The 22,513-nt window shown below is 38.2% G+C and overlaps 2 protein-coding genes across 4 annotated transcripts; one reads left to right on the top strand and one right to left on the bottom strand.

Annotated features, from left to right (window-relative positions):
* Window positions 1–189: 189 nt before the first annotated feature.
* LOC308698355 (serine/threonine-protein kinase pdik1l-B) lies at window positions 190–6,621 on the bottom strand. Its single transcript, XM_081378359.1, has 4 exons — window positions 6,413–6,621; window positions 3,333–4,027; window positions 1,886–2,111; window positions 190–1,064 (listed from the first exon to the last, which is right to left on the bottom strand). Exons 2-4 carry the CDS (start codon window positions 3,945–3,947, stop codon window positions 832–834), a joined length of 1,074 nt encoding a protein of 357 aa, XP_081234485.1. The 5' UTR covers window positions 3,948–4,027; window positions 6,413–6,621; the 3' UTR covers window positions 190–831.
* Window positions 6,622–6,708: 87 nt separating this feature from the next.
* pnocb (prepronociceptin b) lies at window positions 6,709–18,754 on the top strand. Of its 3 annotated transcripts, XM_081378356.1 has the most exons (5): window positions 6,709–6,767; window positions 6,993–7,039; window positions 10,194–10,404; window positions 16,098–16,278; window positions 17,703–18,754. In XM_081378356.1, the coding sequence occupies exons 4-5, from the start codon at window positions 16,156–16,158 to the stop codon at window positions 18,279–18,281; spliced, it is 702 nt and encodes a 233-aa protein (XP_081234482.1). In that variant the 5' UTR covers window positions 6,709–6,767; window positions 6,993–7,039; window positions 10,194–10,404; window positions 16,098–16,155; the 3' UTR covers window positions 18,282–18,754. The 3 variants fall into 3 exon arrangements, with proteins under 3 accessions (XP_081234482.1, XP_081234484.1, XP_081234483.1); XM_081378358.1 differs by lacking the exon at window positions 10,194–10,404 and having other exon boundaries at window positions 6,748–6,767; window positions 17,703–18,617; XM_081378357.1 differs by lacking the exons at window positions 6,709–6,767; window positions 6,993–7,039 and adding an exon at window positions 9,098–9,235 and having other exon boundaries at window positions 17,703–18,617.
* The last annotated feature ends 3,759 nt before the right edge of the window (window positions 18,755–22,513 follow it).

Here is a 22,513-nt window from a genome sequence, read left to right as displayed (position 1 = left end):
GCCACCAACTGAGAAACTTCAAAGGATTCAGTCATTTTGACTTTCTATAATTACACTGTCGCTTCAAGGTGGCGATTTGTGGTGTGACCGTTCTGAATCGTGTCTTGCTGCGTCTGACAACACGACTGAAACTGATTATGACTGACTGTTCTTACAAGCATGAAGGCTGTTATGTTTTCTACAGATAAACCATGTTTGGGCTTGGAAAAGATGTTCTTCACACAATACTGTTGTTGCACTCGTTTTGTATTCTTTAGTAGTCTTTAAATAAATACATAAAAAAACACTTAAATCAATGAAAACACCACAAAATAGAGCAAAAACAGTCATATTAATAGGGCTGCTTGATATTGTAGAAAAATGCAATGATACTGTTTTAAGTGTGTGAAATTAAATTAAAACTGAAAATGATATAACCAACACGTTTTAAGTTCTATCTGAGAAAAGAAAGCATTACTACAACTGACTGCTGTTCACATTGTTTACTGTAGCATTCCATCAAAATTATTTTCAGCAATGTAAACGATTAAAAAAGCACCAACTTTATGACAGGTATATAGTTATATCAACTTTTTGAAGTATTAAAATCATTGAACATTTGAACAGTTGTGAAGTTTCAATATATTGTGCAGCCCTATACACCATACATATAATTCATAAAGCATCATATAGTAACAGATACACACTAAATGAAAATGCAAGGCAAGTAACACGTAAAACTATTTTTTTAAGTCTCAATTTCCAACTGGCCGGTTCGATAACTTTTATTGGCTCCATCTTCAAGTTATTCAGTGTACAAAGTAGGCTGGTTGTTGGCATGCTGCTCTGATTTCAGCCCAGCTCTATGGCTCGCCGGACCCTCTTCTCCAGCTGGTCTGCAGTGGGCCGGGTGTCAGGGTCAGAATCTAGCATGTCCAGCAGTAGCTCGCACATAGTGTGGTTTAGAGGTGGCGGCAGTGGTGGAGCACGTCTTGACCTCATAGGGATGGTCAACTGCAGGTCGGGATTCTGACTCAGCGCTTCACCTAACGGGGTGAGCCAGCGGCCTCGCATTACATATGCACCTAGAGCGACGATAAACAGGAAACGTTGTTATGCTTAATCGGTTTTCAAGCATTTTGTGAAACAGGTCCTTCATTCGAGTTTTCTTTGATCTCCCAAACGCTGCATTTGAATTTGCCCTGTTCATTATAGTTGCACTAAACACTAAAAAGCGGCAACAATAACAAACAGATGCATTTTTTCCCAGCACAACTTGCCGAGTACAAATTCATTAGTATTCACAAAACTTTAAGGCATACCCAGCACAACAGAGAGGTTAATGAGTGGAAAGATGTTAATTGCCCTTATATAAATAAGCTACGACATTTGACCTTTTTGAATGCCTGCTAGCAGCACAGAAAGTCGCTGGGTCCGAGTAATTACTGAGGACTGCCTGAATAGCTTATGCACTTCATCCACAACCTGCGTCCTCAGACCACTTTACATTATCTCAGTTATTACGCATTAAGTTAATGGGCTACTATATCAAGCACTCAACGACAAAGCTTTCTCACCAATATAAAGCGGTCCGGATGAGGGAAGTAGTAAGAGGAGTAACCAAAATAGCCACTGCCTGCCAATGCTAGCGCAAGGCTCTGAAAACTGAGAGAATTTCTATTCCTGTTCCTATTTTTATTTCCTGTGAAGTAGCTGTGACAATCACAAGATGGTGGGTTTTATTTTAATCAGCCATCATAACACCTCATTTACAAGTTCCTATTTCATTTTAATCATAAAAATACATGCCTCATGAATCCAGATTGATTAAGTAAAGACGAAGACCTTAAAAACATTAAATGGGTAATGCTAAATGAGCCAAAGTATTTTCCCTCGCTCGACTCACCCAGTTGTTCTTGATTGGTGCCATCCTCTAGGAAAGTGATTCTATCCAGCACAGCCCAGAAAAGAACACCCACAGAGAAGATGTCAGCCTGGGCTGTATAACTCCGGCCTGCCCAAACTTCTGGAGCCATATAGAAGTCTGAGCCGCATGTAGAGGAAAGAGCCAGTCTATTCTGGACGCCATCTGTAGGATTGTCCACCATCTTACTGAGGCCGAAGTCTGCCAACTGTAAAACATGAGGAGGGAGGTAACATGTTAATACCTAGAACCAGCTTTCAGACCTGGGGTTATTGTATTTTTTTTTTATTAATATTAATGTACACATTTATATTAATTTAACAACCATTAAAATTGTTGTTTAAAATACATTTAAACACTTGTATAATAAAGTATTTAAATAGTATAATATTAAAAAATAAATTATTTTAAATAATTATATCTATTCAAATCATTTCTTCGTCTCTGCATAGGACAGTTCCACCGAATAAGGAAAAATGTAAAAATATAGTCTAATATTATTGAAATTCTTCACTACAGTAAATATTTACTAAATATTGCAATGGAAAATATTGTCAACTACAAAAGCACTCATTCAAATAGTTAAAAACAGAAGTTCAAGTACTTTGTTAACAACTATAGACAACTCAAACTCTAGAAAAGCCCAAGGCAACTTATTATCCACATTGTGCGATGCCTAATATTTGACTGCACCTAGGGCAAAATGGATCAGTCGCTTCAAAGCACACTACATTGATTGTCTCTACATGCAATGAAACGTAAAAAACTCATTATTTGAAACTTTAGAAGAATGGATTTTAAGACAATCCATTTCTAACTTTATCTGTAAGCTGATTGTTTCGCTAGACCTTTTTGCATTGAAGCTGACATACCCAGTCTTTGGTATTGATTAACAGAAAAGGCTTAAAAATGGTCAGGTTCAATTTGTGACTTTACATAAAAGTCATTTGTGGGGGGGGGGGGGGGACAACAATATTCCAAATGATTTACATCATAAAGTGTCGTTTTCTTATCTATGTTCTCCGGGCACTATTGTGAATAGTTTTTATATTGTAGGGCAACACCAGAGCCTTTGTCTATGTCTAGCACGCAAATACAAGTCCAAAAGTACTTTTGTATTGCTTTGTTATTATTACAGTCCAGCTATAAGTGGAGCAATTTTCATGCCTACAGACTAATAAAAAAATGTTTGAAGGGAAGGCGGTAGAAAAAAGACAATGTGGCTCCATTAGCAGTGTAGGCTATTTCAAAAGCAAGATGAAAGCATGGAAAAAATGCAAATCGGGCCCATGACAATTGCACTTAGTTTGACTCCAAATATTCCATAAGCCATGAGCATTGAGCATTTTAACCAATATCATTGTTAGAAGTCGATGCTTATAGGCTGATATAACAACGTATATTATTTTAGACTGCATCATATTTGTACCTTCATGACCGGTCCTGCTTTAGTAAGACGGACAAGAACATTATCTGGCTTTATATCACGGTGCACTACTCCACAGCCGTGCAGGAACGTAATGGCACTGCTGAGCTGCTCAAGCACTGCATGGTTGCACTCAGCATCCGGCGGCCTGGACAGAATGTACTGGTTTAAATCCCCTCCGTCGCAGTACTCCATCACCAACCAAAAGGCAAAGCAGCGCCTGGGAACCTCCTCTGTGGACATCAGTCTCCGCTTTGACCTGGAAGGATTCCTCATTTGGGTTTTTGAGTCTTCGTCCACCACTCTCCCTTTGAGAACACTCTCCACCAAATCCAAAGGCAGCCTCCTTGATCTTAGGGGCTGCAGTGTTCTAGGTCCAGTCTCTAGAAGGCAGTTGTATAGAGAAATGACATTGGGGTGGTTCTGTGCAGTGATTCTCATAGCCCAGAGCTCCTGCAAATACAGCTCTATACTCTCAGGGCTACAGCATGGTAGACGTTTAATGGCGACTGTGTCACCCCTATCGCCCCACCAGCCAGTCTCTGTCACGTGTCCCTTGAAGACCACTCCATAGCTGCCTCGTCCCACTTCTTGTTGCAAAGTGTAGATATCATCCATCCCAGCAGCCTTTGTTGTTCACTGAATCATATGCAAGATTCGCTGGTGTTCTCAGGTGTTGAGTGTTTTATTCCATTGTTCTAATATTACAAGGGGGGAAAAAACTGTAAAATTAGTAACATTAACTACAAAAAGTATGCAAATTATAATTAAATATATATTGAAAATATTATATTGAATGGGAATACCGATTTATGGCTATTTTACCCACATATTGCATAAAGTAAAATGGAATTTCAATTCATTCCATTATATCTTTCATAACATAGTTGAGAATCATCTTTTAACAAAGTTTGGTTAAAAATCCTAAAACCTAAAAAAAGATTGGCGAAAAAAAAAAAAATCCCATTGTTTTGGCCTATATGTATGGAAGCTTGTTTCCGCCACAGAATAAAACATTTTAAGAGATAGCCTAATTGCGACTTTTTATCTCACAATTGCGAGTTTACATCTCGCAATTCTGACTTTATTTCTCAGAATTTCGAGATATAAAGTCAGAATTGCGTGAAATAAAGTCGCAGTTGCGTGTTATAAAGTCAGAATTGCGAGATATAAAGTCAGAATTGCGTGATATAAAGTCAGAATTGCGTGAAATAAAGTCGCAATTGCGTCTTATAAAGTCCGAATTCTGACTTTTTTCTCGCAAATGCGACTTTATATCACGCAATTCTGACTTTATAATACGCAATTGGGAAATATAAAGTCAGAATTGCATGATATAAATTTGCAATTGCGTGTTATAAAGTCAGAATTGTGAGATAAACTATTCTGAGGTTTAAAAAAAAAAAAAAAAAAAAAAAGTCCGTCCTTAGAATTGGACTTTATATCTCACAATTGTGAGTTTATATCTCACAATTCTGAGAAAATATGTCAGAATTGCGAGATATAAACTCGCAATTGCGTGTTATAAAGTCAGAATTGCGTGATATAAAGTCGCAATTGCGAGAAAAAAAGTCAGAATTCTGACTTTAGGCTATAACACGCAATTGCGACTTTATATCTCGCAATTCTGACTTTATAACATGCAATTGCGACTTTATTTCACGCAATTCTGACTTTACATCTCGCAATTCTGAGAAATAAAGTCAGGATTGCGAGATGTAAACTCGCAATTGTGAAATAAAAAGTCGCAATTATCATTTAATTTTTTTTATTTTGTGGCGGAAACAAGCTTCCATATACATGTCGTTTCATGTCTTATTATTTTTTAAACAACTGAGTCCTGGAGCCCATACCATGAAGGTAGTTACACAAACTCAGAGATGCGGGATTAGTTTAGAGTTAACAAAACTACTGGTAAACCAATCCAATCAGGTTTTGTTGGCACCATTATGCTGATCATCAACTTCCTCTGTCAACTCAGGCTTTGATCCTGAGTTCAGGAGTTTAGGAAACTGCTATTCACTTCTCTCTTCTGCAGAATATTACGAGATTGAAAAAAATAATAGTAATAAGTATAATAGTTAAGTAAGTGCAAGTAATAGTTGTGATGTTGTATGCTTGATAGGTATAGAGAGAATTGAACATTTAAGCTCACATGTAGTCATTTTTATAGTTTTATCTTTTGATTCTAAAGTTTTTTTTTTATATTACCTTTATATATTATATTCATTTAAACTAAGTGTTTAATAATAACTGCTAAACTAAAATTGTACACGTGTAATGGATTAAGGGTATAATTGCATAAATAATATCTAAATCATACAAAATTATTACTATAAATAAGCATTGCTAAAAGTCAGAGATTTTTTGTCTTTAAAAGTCTTTCACTATGTAGTGACCTTTAATTTAGGAACAGGTGGAGTCGCTTTATTGCATCAGACGTGTGTCACTTTGCTCACAGCTGATTGGTCCAATTTCGGGTTCTGGAACATAACCTCCAACCTAGCGGTGGAGCATTAGGTACTATGGAGATAAACACTGCTAAAAGCCTCACCACTTTCATGGTGCTTAAAAACCCAGGATTGACGCAAACTAAACTGAAACATACCTGGCTATCCACTTAAACCTGCTTCGTGGTGTAGGCCACTACAGACATAGCATAGCATATGAATAAAATATATTTTCAAAAATGTTTTTTCCCCAATCTGTTTAATATATAACTTATATATATAAATATATATATATTTATTTATTCATTTATTTATTAAACAGATTGAAAAAAAAAACATTTTTGAAAATATATTTTCAAAATATAACGTTAACGTTATATATATAATTTTTGAAAGAAAATATTTGTAGAATGTTATATGTGTGCGTGTGTGTAAACAAAGTCCTTTAACTAGACAACACAATTGTTTTTACAGTTCATATTAACACAGTTCATATTAATCAAATTAACTGTCTTTACTATATAAACATTTATCTTGCTTTAAAATAACAGAGAAATGGACGCCATCAAATTATTGCACTACTTAAGCATTTCCACTCCTATTGCTTTTAGTCAATAATGTGAATAAACTTACCGATTAAATCGCGTCAAATGTAGTTATTCAAACGTTTTTTTGTTTGTTTGTTTTTTATCCACATGTAAAAACGTCTTGTCAGTGTCCCACCTGAAAACACTCATAATACAACTCAAACGTAAACAGCACCTCATTTCCGTAATAAAACTTCCGTATTTTTTTTTAGATCTTCGCGCGTCTGGTGGTGTTCTGCGTTTCTATTGGTCAATGCCGTTTCACATGACCACGTTCACCAATAAGATACTAGAACGTCAACACCCATTTCAAAAGTGACCAATGAAACTCTCTTTAACAATGCGCTCGCCTTGATAACAATCTTTTAAAGGCCTTTATTAGTGTTTGGAAATCAAGAAACGTAATTAATAGTTTTGTAACATTATTGATTATTAGTTTTGTCAGGTTTTGCGTGTAATTTGGTTTGATAATAATAACAACGCAAGCCCAGTAGACCTACTACACTAATCTGTTTAAAACCCATTAAATTATATAGTTTGGAAAAATGATAGCCTATATATTGTGAATTAAATTTTCTAAACGTAAAATTCAATATAATCATATTTTTTTATCTCTTGTTTGTAAGCACAACAAAACCACGCATTCATTCAGACAAGACGCAGCTACATGAAGGTAGGTTGACATGCAGTTAGATCAAGAGTAGTAGTATACTAATAATAAATAATGTCGGGTCAAGTTGTCACATGTGTTTTAAATGTTGTACATTTATACAATTTGTTGGTCATAACAGTTATTTGACATGTCAGTACATTTCCTTTTACATTGTTGCTGTTTTTGCAAGGGTAATAACAGAAGAAATATTCTTTCAATCTTTCTATCTTTCTTTCTTTCTTTGACACCTCATGGTCTCCCCTATATATGCCCTATCAGAATCAAGGATTATCCAACTTTAAAAATGGGATTAAACAGTAATTCTATAGCTATTTTGTGTTAAGAGCACTAAAATCCCCCATAAGAATCTAAGTCCTTCCAACTTTTAAAATGTGTTAAAAATCCCTGACACAAGGTGGCCCTTTAATGCCTGCCTAAAGTTACCAAAATGTCAGACACAGATAAGGAAACCTCTATGATAACACAAGACCATCCCCTGCCCTCACTGTCTGAACAGGCTGTCACTCCCATTCTCACATTACAGAAAATACCCATCCAATTATTTTCTTCTTTTACTTCTCTGCTAACTATAGCAGCACCTACATTATGTCTAACCAATAACCAAAGAATTTCTCGTTCCTCATCCAGTCAGTGTCCTGAGATATATTCCGGCTCAGTGCCATATGTTATCTAGTCCTTTCAGATTATTTTTTGTGTTGATTTTCTACAGCCTTGAGAAAATTCTATAGCCTCAATCTCTCTCACCCACTGGCTTTATGTTTCCCATATTTTATAATTATTGAATCATGTCTTTGGGTCATTCTGTTTAAATCAATTGTCTAGAATTAATAGTCATCATTGAAAATGATTGCCTAGGGCTTCCCATAAAACATAGTAGTGTCTCACAGGGACGGACAAGCCTCAGTGCTCTTCATCGCCTCATATAACAATAAAACTTTGCCCTGGAATGATGAAGGGAATGAAACAACATTGAGGCCCCCCAATCATTCTGCGTCACAGAGGTGAATAAGCCTACTCGTATAATTGCATATCTTGCGTAAACTGACTTCAATCTTACTCTGAGGTGGTATCTCACCACAATGCGTTCAGGTGCTGGTTCCGTGATTCACCCACTGCTGTAATATGATATGGCACAGAATCTGATGAGTTCCCCTGTAGCGGCAGGGCGCATTTCTGTTTGTCTGTGTATAATATCTCATTCCAGACTTACTGCATGAAACAGTATGCAAATGCATGGGACAGGGACTCAGGTGGTGGATTATTTTGGTTGTCTATTATTTAGGAAAGACTGAGTACTGGACACATCAAATTAATAATTGTGATGCTTATTGGTTCATTTCATCAGTGGCACAAATGCATGACACATGCTTTTTATAATCACTATGTGCATTTAGAGATTAATTACAAATCAGGATTTGTGTTTATTTTTGCATCTAATCCATGTTATTTAACAGCCTCGGAAATTACATGATTAGGAAGATCAAAGCACGCTATTGTTACTTAAAGTGTGCTCTTATCCAGACCTATATTAGCTACTGGTCTTTCCCAAATTAGTTTATTTTTCAACAGGCTTTTTCTAATGCTGAACCACTTACAATTATACTGTGCTCATTCAAGTAATTATCAGCTAGAACGCAATGTTACAGTATTTCAATTTTCCCCGATGCTTTTTTGGATTTCGTGTGTTTTTTGATGGCTTTGCTTGCTTATATATGCTCATTATGTAAGATCACGACAACCTTGCTGGAAAGACCAGATCCAAGCTGTTTTTTGCTGGTCTACCTGGATTTGAATGTGAATTGATTTTAGCAAACTCAAATTAGAATTTTAATGCAATGTAGTACTGTCACATTCTTGTTTCAGTTTTTTCTTTTTTTTTCGTGGATTTTTAGTTTGTATCACATTATTTCTTGTGTTTCCTTCTGTTGTCATGGTTGCTAAGTATGTTTTCGTTTGTCGTCGTCATGGTTACTTATTGTTTCATTGATTTCACACACCTGATCCTTGTTTTGTTCATTGAGTTTGCTTTATATATTGCCTCAGTTGAGTTTGTTTTTTGACTGGTGTTGTTTGTGTTTGCTCACACTGTTACTAGTATTTGTCTTCATTGTATTTTTTGCTTTGTTTAGTATATTAAAGTTAACAGTGGATCCTTTGTGCCTCCCCTCGTCCTCTTCCTGACCACCTACGTGACAAGTACACCGTAAAAAAAAATCTTCTAAACTTAACTTAATTTAGTGTGTTTATCCAATTGATTTTTTCCAATTTGAATTAATTAAATAATAATTAAAAAATAAAAAGTTATCTTAACTTTTAGGAGTAAGTAAAACTCAAAAAATCCTACTAATAATATACATATCAGTTGAGATTTTTCACAGTGTAGAAAATTAGATATTTAACTAGAAAAGGAATATTTGTCAAGAAAGACTTTGAATATTGACTTCATATGGCTAATTACATCATATTTAATAAATTAGCTTTTGCGGACCAAAGTGGAAGAAAAATCTGTGTTGAAATTCTCTGAATTGCAGTTCAGTAAATTCTTCTTCCTCTCATTCCTTTTTAAATTTCAAGTCAACTTCCCGTGGGTTGTGGCCAATTCAGAACAATTGTATTTCAAATAGCAACTTGCAAGGAACCAATAAAGTATGTTTTTAGGCTGATATATTAAAAACAAATACATTTTATTTAAATGCTGTATAAAATCAAGTTAATTTTATAGTTGTATTATTCATTACTCTTTTAAACATTGCTTTCCTTTTTGTCTTCTCATTCTTACTGGTACAATCCCGTCTTTCCTTTTGGAGTGGATGTGAAGTGTCAGCGTCCACCGAGACTTCCCTTTGCCTCTGGGAGATTTTGTTTTTCTCTTGTATGCACCGCTCAAATTGCGTCTCAGGCTTAATTTGCAATTCTCACTCCCAAGTTAGCGCTTATCTTGTTAAAGGAACATTATCTATGTTTCTTATCATCAGTTAATTGATGGGAACTATGTTTGGACATATACAGTCAATAGATAAAACCAATGATTTTTTGAATGGATGTACAATTTGAATGATGCATATTTTTAGCCCAGGTCCTATCTTTTGGGATGGAGAAAGAGGTGACGTTGGTCTATACGTCAGCCTTGACTAAGGGTTGTATGTCTGTCCAGGTTGTGCGTAATACCCTGCCATGGTGTAGCCCCATCCACCGACACTGGGGGGGCTGAACCAGTGGAAGGGGTGTGTCGTTATAAGAGGGGAGAGAAAGGGAGCAGGCAAGCAGTTGAACAAACCAAGAAGCTGAAGATTGGACATAACCACCACACCTCAAGACTGAAAGTGAGAGAGAGACTGACAACAACCCCTTATCGCAGACGGCAGGTAAAACAAGGTGTCATGGTGATGCCTGTATTTTTGTATTGATTCTAATTCCACAGTGAAAGAATGCAGATTATACCTGTTTTATTGGGTCATTTGGTTCTTTTTTTCCTGATGTGACAAGTATTTTGTGATTACTCACATTTTTTTTTTGATTGCTTGTCTATTTATGTTAATATTTGTTGAAGCTATAATGACTGCAATTGCATTCACAGTCAATATTTTTCTTATGGGGGTGCGAATGAGCTAATATTAAATGCTGCTCTTTAAATAATATTTTTTTCCATTACTCATGGCTTTTCCTCATTAATCATCTTCATGGTTACCAATTAACCGGCATTAACCTAGTACGTGGCTGGAATTTCTTGCTGTTGCTTGTAAACTTTTTGTTAAGTTTTTCATTTGCAGATATCTGTCTTTCTTTTTATTTATTCTTTTAAACAAATTTTGGGTTAATAAGCCACTTTTCCAAAGGATGGATTTATTGTAAAAATAGAATATAAAAATGCTCTTTTTGGAGGTGTAGTGTTAGGCTCTCTCACAAATTTTAAGTCCGCTTACAATTGATATAACACTAGACAACAGTACTTAACAAATGCATTCCATACAAAGCTCTGATCACAGACACTTGAGTGTCTGCGCTGGGTTTGCCAGTGAAGAGGGAAAGAGCAGCAATTCTGAGACAGCTGTTTTTACAGCTGTAATTAAACTAAACCTATAACAATGTGTCCACTGAGACTCCCTTTAATCAACTAGAGTATTTAGTGCTTATTTTTCATTCCAATTTTTTACTGAAATTTCAGCCTGCGCAGAATAGCAACAAGTGCGCTGTTCATTTAATATTTTCAGCTTCTAAGACAACATTTAATTTATACTAGTAAATAACATCAATAATAAAAAAGACTGGAATAAATAATTGATAAATGTAAATATGTTTGTGTGGGGTCATATATATATTTTATTATATATATATATAATGCATGATGCAAAGTATTCTTTGTGAAGGCAAGGCACAAATATGAACTGTTATACATAATTATCTGTGATGATTTTATTTAACAAAATTTTGTTCATTTTTAATTATGGTTAATTTTCTTTATTAAATTTTGTGTTTTATAAACAATATATCATATTTAACAATACAAAAGATAATGATAGTTGAATCATTATTTGAAATTATGTAAATGAAGATAGATTAAGCTAGATACAACTGAATTTGAGATCATTTTTAAATGTTATTTTTACCCAAATTAAGGAATATAACTATGTATGTATTGATTATAATTATATATAAACATAATTTTAGTCAACTTTTTAAACTTCATTTGTCCTTTATTATTATATTCATAATTTGCAAATTCTCTGTAAGAAGCACTCTCTCTTTAAGGCCTGCAAAATATCTTCATGCATTCATGAATGTCATTAAAAAGTGGACATACAGTATATTTTAAACCAATATCTGCAATATCTTTCAAACCAATGCATCTGAGGACTAAGGCAAATTCAAGACGCATCTAAATAAATCTTCCAAATTGCACAGATTATGCATCCCATAATAAATGCATGCACCAATCCTCTGAACTGAAACATGAAAGCTGCTTGTCTAATTTCATGTAATTATTTTAAAACGTTGCACTACATTAGGGAGACTAGTTTTCCTAATTACCTGAGCCATGTTAAATTGATTTTTACCCTAAAATCCATTAGACCAGAAGCATTGCATGCATAATTACGTACATCTATCAATTAAAGTTGTACTCTCTTATATTGGCAAGATAAAATCTATTTAATCAATGAATGCCCTCACTGGATTTACAGAAGCTGTCAACTTTTAAGATTGAGCAACATATTTAATATTAATTGCAATAAAAATTGTGAGCTGCACAGAATCGAGGGATCGCTTAGATAAAAAAGGTTGAAGCTGCCATAACCACGCCGTTTGTAATTATGCATAACTGTGAGACTTAATTGAATGTATTTTATCCCATTCTCAGCTGCTCCTTAACTCGGACTCTAAGACTGTTGACTAAATGCCATAGTTTTTTATAGAATTTAGAATTTTATACACCTCCACAGCTCATGTGAGCATCATTATCATAACTGCTTCTGATGCCTTTTTACATTGAAATTGCAAACCCTGTGAAGGAATTGTGACTTTCCATGAGTCAAACCGTCTGATGTATGTCTGATGTTTGCATTTACTTTCACCTTTGCTTTTGATTTGAAAGGTGATGACAGTGGCATTTATTGCATTTTCTCCTCGCAATTGAAATATCATGCAAATAGTTCCTCAAAAATAAATAAAGAAAGAAACTTTTCACTCCCTCCCCCTTCTCTTTATGCTCATTGTCATGGCCACGGGGAGGATAATGCAATGATTGCTACTGTTCTGCCAGTGAAGAGGCAGTGTGTGTGGAGGGGAACCGTGATCATCTGCAACGGGACTGCAGACTCTGAGCCCTCTGGCTATCGTTGTGCTCTCAATTAAAGTAACCATGCGAATCCCCCCATTCCTCATTGGAAATGGTAATGACAAAGAAGAGAACCTAGATTATTTTGATAGGATGCTATTGCGAAGGACAAAAAAAAATTGCTATAGATGTAGCAAACAGGTGAGCTATCATTTACTGTGTAATAAATCCGAGATGAAGTGCATTCAGCGGATGGTATTAATGTGGATGAGAAATGAGAAAGAGGTCACGTTCTTCCTTCCATCTGCTGTGGAACAAACAAACAAAAGTAATTGTTAGCCTATTTGCTGATTCTAGAAATGTCATGACACAGTTGACCTACAAAAATAGAAACGGGAAAAACTCAAAGCAGAAGAAAAGCAGCAGACTTGATTTTCAGAATCTGGTGGTGACTCGAAGCAGTTGTGTTTCAGCCAAAGCGCGGGGACAGAATGAGAATGGGGTTTGGTGTTTACCGTGGAGGTGATACGATCAGGTGGCTGTAGGAGAGAGAGAGCGAGCGAGCAGACTGATCAAATCAGATTAGTCGCATTCCCTTAGATTAGTCAAAGACTGTGGACAGAGCACCTTCCCTATGAGGAAATGTATCACCGCGTGCAGCTGACACACAGTTGACCCAAAAATAAAATTTCTGTCATCATTTACTCAACTTCATATCGTTCCAAACCTTCTTTGTCAGTACAGTGAAAATCAATGGGGTCCAAACAACACTAACTTTCCTTTATATTATCTTCTTTTGTGTTCCACAGAAGAAATAAAGTCATACAGGTTTGAAACGACGACTTCTATCTCTTCTATGAAACTGGGGTCAATAGGTACCTTAGGTCAAACAGGACTCTTCTATTTCTCAGCAAAATAACCCCAGTGAATGCCAAAATGTATTTAAAAAACATTACTACAAATCCATTAACATAGGGGCCTATTGACTGACATATTGCTTGAGACTTACTGATATAAATATTATAATTAAACTTTATTTGGAATATATTTCTTCATGCACAATGCACATTTCATAATATTAAACCTAAAATGCATTTTAATATCACTATTAGGATAGTATGATCTCTGTATAATATCAGTCTTTAAATGCAAGATATTAAAGTATATTTGCAATAGTGCCATTTTAGCACAATCATACTTAAGTATATGTTTAGTTGGACCTAATTTCTGGATAACTAAAGTGCATTTAGTTGTTCCAATTTAGTAGATTCCAATTAAGTAGATTTTAAGTATATCAATTTAGTATACCAAAAGTACAATTGTAGAGTGTCAAATGCATTTTGGTGTATTTATTTTTCACTGGGAATACAGGCACCGAATTAGTATTGCAGATGATAAGTTGCTAGGGTTGATGCCTTTGCACTTTCCCTCCAGCTGTTTCCATATTTCCATTATCTCCTCCAAACACTTTTAATTGGATATTATAGCAGGGGATGATCATAAAAAAGTTCCATCAAATCACTCTCTAAATTGAACTGTATTAATGATGCAAGGGATTTAATTGGTTGGAAAACTTTTTGTTGTGTAGTGTTTTTTGATAGTCCTTCCTTCAGAGTGCATTGGATTCCCATGTCCACACGAGGGGCTGTAATTATACATACTCATTGAGCAGAGACATCTCAAGATGCTTTTATTGTCAACTTTTCATCACTGCTCCGCCGAAAATGTTTTGTTGGCTTTCATCAAAGAAAGCTTTTAGAGGTGCGCGCATGTGTGCGTTTCTCTCCTAATGCGGTCGTGACTAATGTGTGCTGGCGCAGTGTGTGAGTCAGAGTTTGATGGGAACTGCATTCCCGCTCTTTCTCTCCCGCACTCATTTCCTTCTCATTATGCCACACACGCTAATTCAGACATTAATTAGGGCCTATGATGAGTTTCCTTAATGAACTTCAGTATGTGTGGGGAAAAAAACAGATGGTGGCTTGCGAATTTTGACATGTTTCAGTGGTGGTGGTGATCCACATCATTATACTTTCATGTGTGAATTTTGCAAATAGGTTTGATTGAGACTTTGGTCTTCATTGTGATTGTCGTGTCTTGATCTTATCTCCAGAGGGACATGAGTTTGACTTCTGGGAAAAATGGACCCATTTCTGGGTTTATCTTTAAAGTGCCAGATTATCAGTTCTAATATCTGGGATTAGCAGGAATTCGTTTAGCTGATTGACAAGGGTGAAAAAAAAATTGAAAAGCTGATTAGCTATAGGTCAAATTGGCTTTGGATGTGCACGGGAGCGTCCTTGTAAACTAGACCTTTCAAACTTTACATATCCCGGAAATTGATTGGAAGCCTCACACTTCATAATTGCCTTCATTAAGAATATTACCCCATTAGATCAAATTTAGCAAATGATCATTCATGTATTTAGAAAATGTGTGATAATACAAGAAAGTTTTTATCAAAAAATACAGTAAAACAGTAATTTTGAGAAATATTTTCTATTTCAATATATTTTTAAATGTAATTTATTCCTGTGATGACAAATGTGTCTTGACTCAAGTCTTGAGTGTCACATGATCCTTCAGAAATCATTCTACAGGGTGGGCCATTTATATGGTTACACCGTAATAACATGGGAATGGTTGGTGATATTAAAGTCCTGTTTGTGGCACATTATTATATGTGAGGGGGCAAACTCCTCAAGATGGGTGGTGACCATGACATATACTAATGTGCCACAAACAGGACTTTAATATCACCAACCATTCCCATGTTATTACGGTGTATCCATATAAATGGCCCACCCTGTATTTCTAATATCTATTATTATCAATGCTGGATTGTGGATTTGAGCTTTTTCAGGATTCAAGTTTTTTCCCCCTCAAACTTTTCAACGGTAGTGTAGTTAGAAATGTCAAAAAATTGAATTACATACATATATTAATATATATCATGAAACAATCATCTCCAAGGAGCCCCTGGAGTACCTTCCACAGACCCCTGGTAAAAAAAGAAATAAAATCCCTGCTAGAACTGGAGACATAAAATGAAGCCAAGGGGCAAATATGACTAAATTACAATCCCTGAGCCCAAATGCTTTGCATATTCATTTTTAAGAGTTTTTCTTGGGACCACTTCAACTTTGCTCTGTTACTTGATGAACCTACGCTGTCTTAGTCACTATAAAGTGCTTAGAGTATCTGTAGAAGACTTTACAGCAGTTGTTTAATGCAGAAAATGATTACCAGTCAAACCTCTCACCCCTCTTCTCTTTCCTTCGTCAGAGCTCCCAGTGGCTACTCTTGCTTTTGTTTAATCCGGCGTGTTTTCCGTGAAGAAGTCATGAAGACCCCTTTATGGACCCTGATGCTCTTATGCTTGTGCTCTTCGGGTCACAGCGACTGCCAAGGGGACTGTTTAACCTGTGGACTCATCCTACCTGAACATCAGGCTTTTAATACATTGGTAAGTGCCCCGTCTACTAATAGAAAAGTACAAACTCCCTGTTAATGTTCATGGTTTTGAAATGGAATGCTCAGCAAGCACATATGTGTGTGGTGTTTGTAATAAAACAAGTAATAAATCAAATAAGATATCTTAAAGCAGGAGTGGATGAGAAAACTGTAATACAAATCAACTTTGTTAAAAGTTGGTCTTTGTCACAATAGTGGCTGTAATGAAGTTGCTAATGACTAGACCAAACAGCTGTGACTGGGGTGATTGGGGTAATGCATGCCCATAATTGGCTGCTGTGGTGCTGTCAGCTGCTGATGTTTTGGTAGAGATTGACACTTGCTGGGGGGCGCTCATTCTGTGACCAGATGCGTCCCTTTGGGCATGGTTTTCCTCTGTGACACCACAATGGTGTCAGACTTTAACATTTCATCAACAGATGAAGACAGTATATTCACACTCACATACAGTGCATGCTAAATCTGTTTTTATTATCCCCATATATATATTGTCTTTTATGTTCTATCTGATTGTTTTTCAGATGCCGTCGACATTTAATTCGCAATGGCCAATTACTTTCCATGCATGCAACTTCTAGTTTCACTCCGCTGCTACAATTTAAGCCGCTACACCATTTATGATCTATTTTCCCCTGTAAATGGGAGATAATAAAAAACAGGTTCACGCTATTCATGATCGTCTTTAGAGAGGACATCACACGAACATTTTGAGGAAAGAACCTGCATTTGTCTAGAGCATACATAATAAAGATTTTTATCCCATTCTAGTCACTCAATTATCATATCATTTCTTGCACCAATGCCACATATCATTTCACATCTCATTGCACTGGTAAGACCGTTTGCATGCAGCATTGTGCCACTAGGAATGTTTTATACTTAGATTTTTTATTAGAAAGGGCAAATTCAAAAAAACATCATACATCTTCAAAGGATAAAACATATTTTATGTTACGAAATGTTTTATATTCTTCTATCCGTTATTTTAATGGGACAAAATATAAACCAAAAAAAAAATAGTTTTTATAATATTAAGCAGCATAACTGTTCTACATTGATGATGATAATAATAAAGGTTTCTTGAGCACCAAATCAGCATATTAGAATGATTTCTGAAGGATCATGTGACAATGATGCTGAAAACTCAGCTGTGCCATCACAGAAATAATCTAATAAATATTACATTTTAATAATACATTTTAATATTCATATAGAAAACAGTTGTCTTAAATTGTAATAATATTATTTCACAATGTTCCTGTTTTTACTGTATTATAAAGAGGGAAATCATTTCAACCTTAAAATTTGTGTTCAGTGGCAATTTTGATGAGTAATTGTCCATTTTATCTATCTGTTTTAAAGGAAAAAATGTTCACGTCATGTAAAAAAAGAAATAAAATCTCTGCTATTTTGCAGGTGTGTATCCTGGAATGTGAGGCACAGGCTTCTCCTGCATTGACCTGGGATTTGTGTTACCAAGCAGCGGGTCTGAACCAGCTTCCACTACCGTTACAGCAGGAGGAAACATCAAAGCGCTCTGATGATGAAGTGGAGCCTCTGGCCACAGTGAGCATAGAGAATGACAATGGTGTCGAGTATACCGAGGCTTTGGAGCGGTTTCGACACGCCGCGCAAGCACTCCGCAGCCAAAAGCCTTCAGAGGAGGAGAAACTCGGAATTTCATATGACCCAGACCTTGACCCGGGGACAGAGGAGGACCAGGATGGCGTAGGAGAAGAGAAGAGCGGTGAGGCAGCCGTGGGCATATCCAAGCGTTTCGGAGGTTTTTTGAAAGGTCGTCACGGTTTCCGGAAATTGGTGAGCTCCGGAAGGCCTTTGCAGAAACGCTACGGTGGCTTCATAGGGATAAGGAAATCTGCCCGCAAGTGGAACAACCAGAAGCGCGTGAGTCAGCTACTGAGGCAGTACCTGAGCTTGACGGGCCGCTCGGGGCGTAACCTCTCCACCAGAATCCGAAGACAGAGTGAAGTTTAGATGGCCTTATAGTAGGCTACAGGCCCTGGTCTTTTCACTTACCTCAACTCAACTGCTCATCAGCCATCAGTAACAGTGAACATCTGTCATGCACCACACAGGCCAGAACTAGATAAATCTGTGTTTAATCAAACAAGAGGAATATTTTGTTTAGCGTTGGTTTTTATCATTGACATTTCCACGGTGCCGTTCCAGACATCAAGTACATCTCAATCAAGTCGTTAGGACAAATGTTGCTGATGAGAACTGATTGTTTATTTCAGAATCAAAACTCCTAGAATTAACCTTGAAGCATTGTGAAAAAAAATAAAATAAAAGGCAAAGCAGTGAAACTTGAATTGAGCACGTGAATCAGTTACAAATGAGAGCAGTGGGTTGTAGCGTATCAGGTTTTCTTGTTCTGTTTTGGGGATTACTGAGAGAAAAGCACTTTATATTTTTACCTTGCACACTGTATTGTGCTAAGATTGATTGTTTGCACACATCTGTGTTGTATGGAACAATCTCAGAAGCAAGATCAGAAGCAATCTGGGATCAATCAGACTGGTTTTCAAAATCAAAAACAACAGGTGATCATTTTTAGTCCCAATATATATTCTTTAGGGTTTGATTTTTGATTGTTTTGTGAGTCAATGCTGCCCCCTAGAGCTTACACTCGAAATTATCCATATTTTGTGGAATACCACACATTAAAAATTCCCGACAGATATCACTGAAAATAGCTGCATTCACGCCATGTCATAATTAGCCCACCTTAAATAAAGCTCGGAATGCTTTGAATCGCTCTTGCGGTGCATACATCGGTTTTGAACACACTTTAAAGGGTTAGTTCACCCAAAAATTAGAATTCTGGTCCGTAAGCAAATAGTCAGGTCCCAAAATAGATAAATAGCCCTGGATAAGATGCAGTAGGCATTTTTGAGGAAAAGTACTTCAAGTGTTGTTTCTATATGATTTTTAGGTGCTGAATCCATTTCTGCCGTATAACAAGTTGTAAACATCACTGTTTTGTCATAAACAATAAAAACAAAATGGCTGCCAAAAAAAAAAGTTTTAATGCATTTATTACAGTTTAAACATTAAACATTAGAACTAAAACTATGCATTCTCAGAATATTTAAACATGTAAACAATGAAAAAACAACATTAACATGAAAGGGATAGTTTTTAATGGCTGCTGGAATTATGCCAAGGAACACTAGGAAGCATATATCAGTGGAAATATGCAATTATGCCCAGCCCGAAGGGGGGGGACTTGGAATACACATGACCCCAGGGGGCTGCATATTGAGAATCACTGGGGTGTCCAGCTGCAGGTGGAATATTTCAAACCCAGGGGTGGCAAGGTAGCTTGCCGAGGGAAAGACACATGCTCAGAGAGGCTTACAGTGGACTACACACGTGGGGGTCGCCCAGAGGCCGTGTTAGGTGTCGCCCAGCCTGCAGATCTACATGTGTCTGTTAGCGAGGCGCCATGCGCTAGAGCCCAAGAGGATGCCACACTCCGGGTGGAGCAGGCTGTCACATCAAGGGGGCATGGTCGACCTTGCTGCTGATAAGCCAAAGCAATGGCGTCCACTATCCAGTGAGACAACCTTTGCTTGGAGAGAGCCTTTCCCTTCAGCTTCCCACCATGACAGACAAAGAGCTGGTCTGAAGTCCTGAAACAATGCATCCTGTCTACGTAAGCATGGAGGGTGCGTACTGGACAGAGCAGTGCCAAGGCTGGGTCTGCATCCTCCAAGGGCAGCGCTTGCAGGTTCACCACCTGGTCTCGAAAGGGTGTGGTGGGAACCTTGGGCACATATCCAGGCCGGGGTCTCAGGATCACGTAAGAGTTAGCCGGTCCAAATTCCAGGCACGCTTCGTCACCCGAAAATGCCTGCAGGTCCCCTACCCTCTTGATGGAGGCCAATGCAACCAGGAGCACTGTCTTCATTGACAGGAACTTAAGCTCCACTGATTGCAAAGGCTCAAAGGGAGCACTCTGCAGAGCAGTTAAAACCACAGAGAGGTCCCAAGAGGGAACGAGAGGAGGGCGAGGAGGATTCAGTCTCCTCGCTCCTCTCAGGAAACTGATGATCAGGTCGTGCTTTCCAATGCACTTACCATCAACTGCATCATGATGTGTGGCAATAGCGGCACCATACACTTTCAGGGTGGAGGGAGACAACCTTCGCTCCAACCCTTCTTGCAAGAAGGAAAGCACGACACTGATCGGGCCTTTCGTGGGTTCTTTAAGTTTAGAAGAACACCAGTTGACAAAGAGGTTCCACTTCAACGCATAGGCATGTCTCGTGGACGATGCTCTAGTCTAGCGGAAGTGATGGTAGCCACCACCGCTGGTGGTAGGGTACTCAAACCTGCCTCGTCCCGTCCAGGAACCACACATGGAGGTTTCAAAGATCGGGACGAGGGTGCCATAGGGTGCCCCGTCCCTGAGAAAGCAGGTTCTTTCTCAGAGGAATTGGCCAGGGAGGTGCTGTCGCGAAGAGTACTAGTTCTTGGAACCAGGTGCGGTTGAGCCAATACGGGGCAACCAAAATTACCTGCTCCTCGTCCTCCCTGATCTTGCGCAAAGTCTACGTAAGAAGGCTCACTGGGGGAAAACGCATACTTGCGGAGGCCCCGCGGCCAGCTGTGCGCCAGTGCATCCGTGCCGAGCGTGCCCTCGGTCAGAGAATAAAACAGGTCACAGTGGCAAGAGTCGTGGGAGGCAAACAGATCTACCTGTGCGTCCCCGAACTGATCCCAAATCAGATGAACCGACTGGGGATGGAGTCCCCATTCTCCAGCGAGAGGCCGAAACCGAGACATATCAGCTGCACGGTTCAGGTCTCCCGGGATATAAATGGCTGGAAGCGACCTCAGATGCTTCTGACTCAATATGAGGAGGTGGCAGGCGAGTTGCGACATACGGCGGGAGCGCAGACCACCTTGTCGGTTGATGTACGCTACTGTGGCGGTATTGTCTGATTGGACTAATACGTGCTGACCCCTGAGCAACGCACAGAAGCGGTGCAGGGTGAGACGTACAGCCAGCAACTCGAGGCAATTGACATGCCAAAGGCGCTGGGGTCTTGTCCAGGAGCCTGCGGCAGCATGTCCATTGCACATGGCGCCCTAGCCCATTATGGAGGCATCTGTTGATACAACAACATGCCAGGAAACTCGTTCTATGGGCACTCCAGCCCATAGAAAACTGAGGTTCGTCCACGGGGTGAAGGTCTGACGGCAGTCACTGGGACTCGGAGCGTGCCGTGTTGCCATGCCCACCTCGGGACTTGATCGCGAAGCCAAAGCTGAAGCGGTCTCATATGAAGCAAGCCGAGCGACGTTACTGCGGCTGCGGATGCCATATGCCCCAGGAGCCTCTGAAATAGTTTCAGTGGAACCGCACTCTTGCCCTCGAACTGACGAAGGCAAATTAGCAGTGACTGCGCGCGCACGCTCATAAGCTGCACGCACATGGCGACCGAGTCGATTTCCATACCGAGAAAAGAGATCCTCTGCACGGAGCAGAGTTTGCTCTTCTCCCAGTTGACCCGAAGGCCCAGACAAGCTAGGTGCCGCAGCACTAGGTCCCTGTGTTCGCAAACCTTGTCTCGAGAGTGAGCTAGGATCAGCCAGTCGTCGAGAGGAACAAGGGCTGCCTCGACAACCTTTGTGAAGACGCGAAGAGACAGGGCTAGCCCGAAAGGGAGAACCGCGCACTGGTATGCCTGCCCCTCGAATTATATATATATATATATATATATATATATATATATATATATATATATATATATATATATATATATACTGGTATGCCTCATTTGCATATGTAAACATGACATTTCAGAAAACTTGTAATACAAAAAATGTCTGTCTCTATGTAAGTGAAAAACTGGAAAGGTTTTATGGTGATATCTATAACTTAAATTTTTTACCCTATCCACCTGTAGTGTTTTGGCTGTGAATAATGCACCTATTGTTTCAATGACAATTACAAGAAAATGGGACCCTTATTTCAATGTTATACGGTGGATCCTTATTCAGGAGACATTGAACTTTCTAAAAATGTGGTATAACAACTTTTCCTCAAAAATGCCTACAGGGTTACACAATCTTGAAGATTCGGACCTGACTAAAAGCACTCACGTCTCCTCGAGGTTAAACTACTGGATTACTTAAATTATGTCTTTAATTACCTTTCTGTAGCTTGAAGGTGGTAGTTGCATAGGCTGTCAATG

Source organism: Scardinius erythrophthalmus, assembly GCF_964197995.2.
Source record: "Scardinius erythrophthalmus genome assembly, chromosome: 11".
Lineage (NCBI taxonomy): Eukaryota > Metazoa > Chordata > Actinopteri > Cypriniformes > Leuciscidae > Scardinius > Scardinius erythrophthalmus.
The sequence above is the reverse complement of the archived record's forward strand: the minus strand, read 5'-3'. Positions and strand labels throughout refer to the sequence as shown.